This window comes from Pteropus medius, unplaced genomic scaffold (assembly GCF_902729225.1).
Source record: "Pteropus medius unplaced genomic scaffold, Ma_sr-lr_union100, whole genome shotgun sequence".
Taxonomy (NCBI): Eukaryota; Metazoa; Chordata; class Mammalia; order Chiroptera; family Pteropodidae; genus Pteropus; species Pteropus medius.
The window spans coordinates 49,304,687-49,313,896 of record NW_024349800.1 but is presented as its reverse complement, the minus strand read 5'-3'; the positions used below and the strand labels follow the sequence as shown (position 1 = coordinate 49,313,896).

The following is a 9,210-nucleotide window of genomic DNA, read 5'->3' as shown; positions in this document are numbered from 1 at the left end:
TTCCAGTGCTGCATCATTTACTTAATACTGTTGGAGACTATCAGATGCAAGTCAGAGCAGTACTGTGATGGATGAATAACAACAGTAAAGTTGTTCAGGGCACAATGTAAAGTAGAAAGATGCCTATTTTTTTAGAGGCTGCCCATCCAGTAGAAGTACTGTGTGCAGATGTTGAATTCTGGCAAAGGAATGGACTCCTGTCCTCTGATGGCCAAGCAGATGCAACAAATGAAATAAGCACAGTCCTGTCTTTGGACGGGTCCTGTTTGTCTCCTTCACAAAGGAGAAAAATGAAAAAAAAAAAAAAAAAGTACATTGTGAAAAGTTTTAAAGATCTGAGTGGAAATAAAGACAAAAAGGATGAGGATAGATGGAATGAGTCTAGAAAAGGAAGAAGGAAATATGTGGATGAGTAGAGGGTTGTCTGAATAAGCAAAAATGCTGTTTTACCACAGACCTGATTTTATGAAACTTCATGGGCGGCAAAAAGAGTTTAAAAAACACTACTGATAAGTTGTGCAGAATTTAGCTGTTTCCTGTTTGGTATCAGTACTGGACTCCCAAAGACTTGAACCACAAATGAAACAAATTAAATGAAAAACTGACATCTGATACCAGCACCTATTTTTACTTGTGAGTTGTTCAAGCATAGCGAAGGTTAATAACATCTCAATTTTACAACATCTCCACCAGGTAAGTGAAAGTGGTCTGATTCTCAGTTGTGCAAGAGAAATAGCTCTAGAGAAGCTTGGCAACTTTTCTAGTCACAGTAGAGACAGCAGTCGGGGATGCTGCTTTGGTCTGATTACCATCCCAACATTGCAATGCCTGCAAAAAGTGGCTTGGTTGTTGTAGAAAACTACAAAAACAATGCAAAAGTAAAATGCAAACTTGTTTAAGTCCAGTTCCACTGAAATCATGAAAATCCACTGTTTTGAATAAGGGTCAAATCAGTTTATGGAAATAAATTTGAATACATTAAGGTTTTCTGTTGGGTTTGTACAGAAAATCTCCCTCTTTTCCTTTTATATTTTCCTCATCCTCTTCTTGCAGCGCTGGTTGAAAACAGGGGAGGACCCCATGAGGCTATCGGTGGAGTGGGAACCATAGCTGCTGTCTGAGTCATCAGGGCTCTGGGGGATCCCAGCTTCACTCATGCCTGACATGGGCTCCTCGAAAACATCGCTGCCCAGCACACCGTGACCAGAGACATTGCCTTCTTCGCTCTCTTGAGGCTCCATTTTCACGTGGGCCAGATTCCAAAGAGGGGAAGCATTTACCTCTGTACCTAGAATGAAAGAACATAAACTAGTGGTAAGCCAAGGCTGGAATAAAATACAATGAACATACCATCCAGGGCAGACTGATGGCCACAGAGTTTATACTATGACTCTCTACTTGTCTGCAGAAGATGGTTTTAATTCTTTGCTTCAAAAAGCTGCCAACTCTGAATATCTTCCTTTCTACTTCCTCCACCCTCCTTTACCCCATCTCACCTGCCATTTTTCTAAACTTGGGAAGTAAAACTATACATGGAGATTCCCTGTTTCATGGCCCAAAGGCAGGTACAACCATGGGCTCCTGCCCTGTTAACACTGCCTGTTCTTTCTTCCTCTAAAGGGGCTATCTTGTTTTCCTGCTTTTGTTTGGGTCACTAGTCCTCTCTCACATTAGGAAATTAATGATCACTACCAAATGCTGGCAGTTCTCAGTCTGCTGAAAAGCAACATGGCCCCTAAGTCTGCAACTAGGTCCTTCTGTCTCTGTATGTTCTAGCAATACTGTTCTGTGGTTATTCTTCCATGGTGAAAGGCTCCCTGCTTAACACTTTAAAAACCATGACCTAATTCTGTTTAGCCTGCACTGGAGGGTTTGCTATTTGCATCATTTGTAAAGAACTGGCGTCTAGACTAATTTGTAATCTAACTGACTTAAGAATCAAGTCATCCTAGTTCCTAAGGTAATCACAGAGTCTACCTGAAGAGGCCAGCTGCCTCTTACTATAGCCCTATTTCAATCCCTTTCAGCTCTATTTTATTGGGTTACTCTAGGAAGGAAGCCCAACTATTAAAATATCCTTGAGCAATCAACACAACTCCATCTATCTAGAAGTTGTCTTAACTGAGTACAAGCACCAGGAAGGACCAATATGTAAAACTCAGAGAAGGGGACATTGCCAACCCAGCTGTGTCAGCTGAATTAACTGGTACTCAACAAGATAATACATATTGCATTCTAACCAAGAATTACTTTAGCTGTACTAGTTCTCTAATTACAAAGAAAAGAATGTTGGTATTTTCAGGTCAGTGAAGCTATATTTGTTTTTAGGCTTTCCATTCTGCCCACTCCCACTTTTGTTCTTCCATTTCCAGAGTATGATTCCATAAAGTAGAAAGTACCAAGACTGGCGAATCACCAGAATCAAAGTAAGCTGATTTCTCTTACTTGAAGCCTGTGGTGAAGCTTCGACCTCCAGGTTAGATGGGAAGCGCTCACTCTGAGCCCCGAGGACTCCCATGGGCAGTGACTGGTCTCCAGAAGCAAGGTCAGCCTCCAGTTCTTCACTGACAGGGAAAGTGATGTCACTCACAGGTTCCTCCTTGATCTTTACAGGTTTAGTGTCCTCTGTGGCCTTCTCAGGATTGACAATCCTCTCATACTCTTCAGAGAGTTGCTTACTAATCTATTGGCAAGCAGGAGACAATTTTCCAAGAAAATGTTAAAAGCAAGATGGATAGTCAGTTTGTGGCATCCCATGGAAAGGCCAATGGAATGTGAATATGAATAAAGCATTTGCTGCCAACGAAAATAATGTTAAGGTGTTGAGTTTGCATTTGTAAATGAGAGATATATAAAGAAAATTTGTTTGCAGAGTGTGTCATTAATTAAAAGTTACATAAAGGTGAAAAATAGACTGTTAAAGCTAAATCAGAACTTGGACAAATGATCACATTTTTGGCTATAAAAACTAACAGTTGACATCATGGATAACAAATGGTGCAGGAAATCTGGATCACTTAGCAAAATCTTTTTTGTTGGGCGTTAAAAATTCCTTATGATATTTTAGATTTGGGGAAACCAAAACAGTGAACAAATGACTTGCATTAAGGCCACAAGTGTTGAAGAGATATTTCTGGTTCTAACCCAAAATGATGTCTCTTTGTGCTCTTCCACCCTTGGGCAGTATCACCTCACTGTTTTGTTTTTCATAGCACTTAACGCCATCTGAAATTGTTTTGGTTATTATTTATTTTTGTTTCTCTCTCAACAAGAATGTAGACTCAAGGAGCTTGTCTTGTTAACTGCTGTATCCCACAGTGCCTGACTCACAATAGGCACTCAATAAATGTTTGCTGAATAAAAGCATGCTAACCACATTCTCAAACTCCATATACCTGTCTATAATAATTTCTTCCAGAGGAAGTGTTAACATTCATTGAGTAAAGGAGACCCCTGGGTCTGGCCAGGCCAGGGATGAGGCCAGTGAATCTCAGCTAGGGCCATGGGGAAAGTAGGTTATGACCACTTTGTTCCAAGACCCTGTGCTCTGCATTCTACAGTAACTGTTGTGGGATCCTGCTCAACAGCCCTAGACTACACATTTTTACCCACTTTTGCACAGGGTCACCTCACCTGGAGCATGTAACTGTGATAGTCCTTGATGCGATGCTGCCAGAACTTCTGGAGGGAGAGCACACTGCCAATGCCCACTTCATGGAATACCTGCTCCATGACGTCAGGGAAAGGAGTCTGCCCCAGCCGGGCCTCCCGATCCACAGCAAAGCGCAGCAACTTGGTGAACTTAAGGCAGTACTCATGTGCCACATCAGTTAGGGTCTCCAGGACACTTTCATTTGCACACTCAAAGCCTGCATGGGCCAGGATTGTGGCCACTGCCTGGTAGAGGAGCTGCCGGCAGGAGTGCCAGCTGAGTTCAGTCACAGGTTCCCCTTTCCCACTGAAAGCAGAGATGGTGGTAGTGTTATTAGTGCTCTTGCAAAGGGGTGACCTGTCCTGTCTCTCTAGGAGTTTTACGATTCCAGACAAAGCACTGGCCTCGCTTTCCAGGGGAATTCTATGCAAGTTACCTAGTCCAGTTTCACCTTTGCTGCTGTCAGGGCATGTCTAGGCAATGCACGGTCATATCTCTGAGTTCTCCAATTACATGAAGTTTGAATAGGCAATGCATGCCTATAACAAACAGTATAAAAGGGTATCCAGTGAAAAGGAAGTTTCCTTCTTGTACCACTGCTCATTTTGATCACTTTTAGGATCTGACTAATTTTTATAGTATAACTCAACTACTAATGGTGCTCAAGTTTTTTCACCAGAACATAGTTTCCTCACATGCTGGGCAACAACACAGCCTTTCAGAAAGTCAGTCCCAATTAGGAGATTTTTATATAACAACACCAGACCATTTGTAAAACTGGGAAAGTGAGTCAATTTTATAAAAGCAATTTAAAACATATACAGCTTACAAAGCATTTTTATCCTATCTGATGCTGTGAAATGGGTAGGGTCCATATTATTATTCCTATTTGGCAGGTGAGGAAATTGAGTTTCAGAGGGCCTGATTTGCCAAGTTGTTTAGGTATTATTAATAAATGGTGGAGCTTCTGACTTCGGATCACATATTCTTCATAATACACCATTTTGCACCCAATCACTACTGCAGAAAACTTTATCTTTCCAAGGAAAAACTTCAAAAAGCTATCTGATCTAAAAATAACTTTTGACAAGCCTCTAATAATTTATCTGTCTCCTGAAATTTCCCGTCTTCTGCCACCCCCGAGAAAGGAAGTATATATATACAATAGATAAAAATAAAATAGGGTACAGAAAATCACTCTTCCCTGGTCCATACTTGGCATCTCACCACGTGCTGTACAAAGAGTGCCTGAGGAGCTATCCACCCACTTTACTATTATCTGCTCAGTAGCAACTACTGCAATGCACATAATAATTGGAAAATAAGAAAACCAATTGCCAAATGACTTCATTTACTATTTCCATCATCATTTCCATGGCCAGTCTCTTTGGGTCAAAAGCTACAGGCCTAATTAGAAGCGTCTATTAACAGAGAGCTAAACCAATATTGCTTTACTTAAGTAATATATGGACCTATATATTTTCAAAGTTAAATTTTGGCACTCCCATAGCTGATGTAAATCATTTTTATCACAGTTTCTTAAATAGGTATAAAACTAGGTATACTTTTTGATGTTTATAGCTCTTCTTAACAAAGTTAGAAATTTGACACAAAACTACTAAATTCTAAGTAACAGCATCAATTTAATATGATGGATACTATTATTTTGTTACAACTAAATTGCCCTCAAAATGTAAATATTGTACTGATTGCTACAGAGTGTTTTTAAGTTGGGCATATCTATAAGAATATGTGCCATGCATGTAATGACACAGTTGTCCCTCCCCTATTCACTATTATATTAACTTCACCATGACATCATCTGGCCTTCATCTGGCTCAACTGCAACTTTTACATATTAAATCTATTTCTGTTTTTTTTCTCATTCATTTAGGACAATTAAAATAGTAAGAACTATTATTACCAATAGGCCAATGCAATAAGTGATACACAACATTACTTATGTAGTACTTTTGCCAAATTTAACCTGAATCTAATCTTGAGGAAATATCAGCAAATCCAATAAGTGGAATTTCTATAAGACAAACGACATGAACTCTTAAAAAAGATTAATATCATGTTTTTTAAAAAGAAAGAGGCTATTCTGGCTTAAAAGACACAAAAAAACGCACAAAACCAAATACAATGCATGTATCTTTGTTAGGTCCTGGACTGTGGTAAATATATCTACAAAAGATATTTTGGGGACAATTGGAGAAAACTGAATATGGACTTATATGATATTATTTAAATAGTGTTCATTTACTTTGGTGTAATAATGATATTGGGATTATATAGGAAAATGTCTTTTTCTTGGGATAAGGTGAAGAATTAGAGATGAAATACTGTAATGTCTGCAGCTTTAAAATATCTGGCAAAAAAGTGTAAGGTGTGCGTGTATATACATTTATATATTTGTGTGTATATGTGTATACACACACATACGGGAAAAAGCAAATGTTAACAATTGGTGAATACAGGTTAAGGGTACGTGGGTGTTCATTGCACTATTATTTAAACTCTGAAGGTCTGACAAATTTCAAAACAAAAAAAAGTAATTATTTGGCACCAAATGCAAACTTACACAATGAAATTTAGTAGTAGCACTAGGTTATAAGTCAGTCATTCAGAGGATCTGGAGCAGGGCTTCTCAAACATAAATAAACTCGTGAATCTCCTGAAGATTTGTTAAAATGAAGATCTGATTCAGCAGGTCTGGGTGGGATCTGAGACTGCATTTCTAACAATCTCCCAGGTGATACTGATGCTGCTGGTCTTGAATCAGATTCTGAGTAGCAAGGATCAAGGATGTTTTTATTTTATTATTTCTTATACAATTAAAAAATTCTTGTATAGAACTTGTGGATTCCATGAATCTCAATTTTAGGACACGGAGCTAAATCCAGAATATACATTTTAATTGAAAGAGAAAGACTAGATTCTGAGGACTATGAGGCCAAGGTCTGTTTTATATAACGGTGTAGTATCTTGCTCCTAGTAAAGTGGTTGGTACGTAGTAGGCACTCAATAAATATTTGTTGCATCAAAACATAAAAAAATACAGACTTTAGATTTTGAAGATCAGGGTTCAAGCTTACAGACTTCCCATTAATTAACCTGAGTAACTCTGGCCAAGTCAATTAATCTTATTCTCAATTTCATCACGGAAATGTCATTAACATGCTTAACAGAGGTGTTAGAAGATTTTTTTGAGAAAAGTAAGATATAGCAAAGCCCTGACTTACCGATAAAAGTCACTCTCTGGGTCACTGTGGCGAATTTGGAACGGTGCATTGGGATTCTTACAATCTAAAGGCAGGAGGTCATCAGGAAGAGGAGGTGACCCAGGGCAAGTGGGAAGAGGTTCACTCTCTTCAGTCTTTACACCTTCTGTCTGTTGCTGATTCTGGGCCTGAGCTGTAGCAATAAGGTTACGCAGACGTCGGTTGTGCTGGATCAGCTGAATGGTATGGATGGTGAGGCTGCATGGTTCTGAGGGGATGTCCAACATAGTGGGAGGCTTGGGCTTGTTGGCTGAGGGTTGGTGCAGGGGTGGGTCATGGACTTCCACCAGACGGAATTCCCTTGGCAGTAAGTCAAAAGTACTTCTGTTGGTCTGACTTGATGAGATTGGTATCTCTCCCCAGTATCTCAACATTTTGGAATAAGAAAAGCTTTCAAGTTAAATGTAGATGATATCCTAAAAGTAGTGTTTTTAAATCTCTGGCAACTGTAGATTACAGGCTTCTGAAGTGAAAAATATAAAGTCTAGTCAGTTATTTACATAAAAAGTCGTCTGTTTAAGACCACTTAGAAAAATGTCATCATCAGCAACACTGTAGAACCAAAGATGTTCTCCCTGAAGAAATTAAGAGATTCAACTGTTAGATGACATCAAATCACACACAGTGACAATTCCTACTAGACTGAACCATAGATGGAATTTGGGTCAAGACTAATAGCTACAACAGTATATGGGACTCTAGTGTCTACATTTCCCATCTCATTCCGCTATCTCATTACTAGAATTACCATCATTTGCAAAGCCAGATACTTATATGAGACCTGGAATATTTCTCAAGAGTATCTTGACACATGTCCTGGATCAGTAGGAGAAAAGGGAGTATAGTTAAAAATAGGAAGAGGTGCTTCTTATTCTGTGTGTTAGGTACAAGAACCTTTTAACTGGTTCTGGTGGAAAAATGTATTAACCAGTAATCTAAACAGTCTTAATGTGTTCAACTTCTGATATACATATAGGTAGAATCTGAGAGATTTTTGCTGACTCCTAACTGGTATCCCTTCCTCCAGCTTCTCCTTATACCTAATCTAGTCTCCAGTGCTGCTAGACTTAATCTTTTAAAAACTCAGATTAATGGCTTTCCATTGACTCTTAGAACAAGCCAGTCAGAATTCTTTGGTGTACGAAATTTACCTCTGGCTCCAACCCACCTCTCTAGAGTCCATTGCCCATATGTATCTTCAAATTCAACAAACATTTATTAAATGCCAGGCTTATGGGAGAAGGCAAAGACCAATGCAAGATCCCTGACTTGAGGTGAGGGAGAAAAACAAAAAGAACATTTCAATATGAAAATGTGGTAAGTGCTGTTCCAGAGACACAGAAGTGGAGTAGTGGAAGCACAGAGGAGCCTCCTGGAGGAAATCACCACCTTAATCCTAACAGTATCATACTACCCAATTTCTTGAGAATGCCATGCATGTCCACACTGACCCTTTAAACTGTGATCTCTGACAGAAATTCCCTGCCACGCATCACATCCTTGGTAGACTTGTACTCATTCTTAAGTAAGTCACCACCCTCCATAACTTCAGTACATCTCCCTCCATTATACTCTCACAGCATTTTGCATGTTTTCATCACAGTATTTATCCCTGAATTTAAACTGCTCCTTATCTCAACGAATTTTATTCTCTCATCTATCTCCAAAACCATGATCTTAGTACAGCGTATGGCTCACGGTAATATCTGGAATTTACTGAGGGCTTACTATATGCCAGGCTTTGCCTTGATTATTTAATTCATTTTTCCCAACTACCCAATGAAATAGATACTATCACTATCCCATTTTCCATATGTGGAAGCTGAGGCCCACTGTCTTGCTCATTGTCACAAATGGCCAAGGGGGAAAGTCAAGACAGGCTCCAGAGTCTGCATAATATGCTGCCTCAATAATTGGCTTCGGAAAGAATAAAAGAATGAACGAATGAATGAATGAAGATACAGAAAAAGAGCCCTCTTCTTTAACTTCACCGAAAGGAGCACGAAGAACAGGCACCAAGTCCAAGGAACACCCAGGTCCCTCGGAAGCTCCACGGCAGGCGCCAATCACCGGGTCCTGGAGTCCTGGAGTCGCCGGATGCCCGGGGCGGTTGGGAGACGAGGTGGTCTGGAGCTGGACGGAGGCGAAAAAGGCGTCACTATTCACTGCCGCGTCGCGAGAGCGGGGTTGGGCGGACGCACTACCCGGAAAGGCCTGAGGCGAGGATGACTTCTGGCCCCGAAAGGTGGTTTGTTGATTAGTGGGCCTAGGCTG

At 40.0% G+C, this 9,210-nt stretch overlaps 1 protein-coding gene across 2 annotated transcripts; it reads right to left on the bottom strand.

Moving 5' to 3' along the window:
• Nucleotides 1-607: 607 nt before the first annotated feature.
• SUPT7L (SPT7 like, STAGA complex subunit gamma) lies at nucleotides 608-9,198 on the bottom strand. 2 transcript variants are annotated; one of them, XM_039887532.1, is made up of 5 exons: nucleotides 8,928-9,198; nucleotides 6,898-7,511; nucleotides 3,634-3,958; nucleotides 2,446-2,683; nucleotides 608-1,288 (listed from the first exon to the last, which is right to left on the bottom strand). In XM_039887532.1, the coding sequence occupies exons 2-5, from the start codon at nucleotides 7,308-7,310 to the stop codon at nucleotides 1,026-1,028; spliced, it is 1,239 nt and encodes a 412-aa protein (XP_039743466.1). In that variant the 5' UTR covers nucleotides 7,311-7,511; nucleotides 8,928-9,198; the 3' UTR covers nucleotides 608-1,025. The 2 variants fall into 2 exon arrangements, with proteins under 2 accessions (XP_039743466.1, XP_039743468.1); XM_039887534.1 differs by having other exon boundaries at nucleotides 8,953-9,198.
• Nucleotides 9,199-9,210: the final 12 nt, after the last annotated feature.

Bases quoted from the DNA above. Each gene is read 5' to 3' on its own strand.
- SUPT7L (XM_039887532.1), bottom strand. From the start codon at position 7,310: ATGTTGAGATACTGGGGAGAGATACCAATCTCATCAAGTCAGACCAAC. The intron at 3,959-6,897 runs GTAAGTCAGGGC...CTCTGCTTTCAG, and splicing joins CCAGAGAGTGACTTTTATCG to TGGGAAAGGGGAACCTGTGA. The intron at 2,684-3,633 runs GTGAGGTGACCC...GCTTGCCAATAG, and splicing joins ATCACAGTTACATGCTCCAG to ATTAGTAAGCAACTCTCTGA.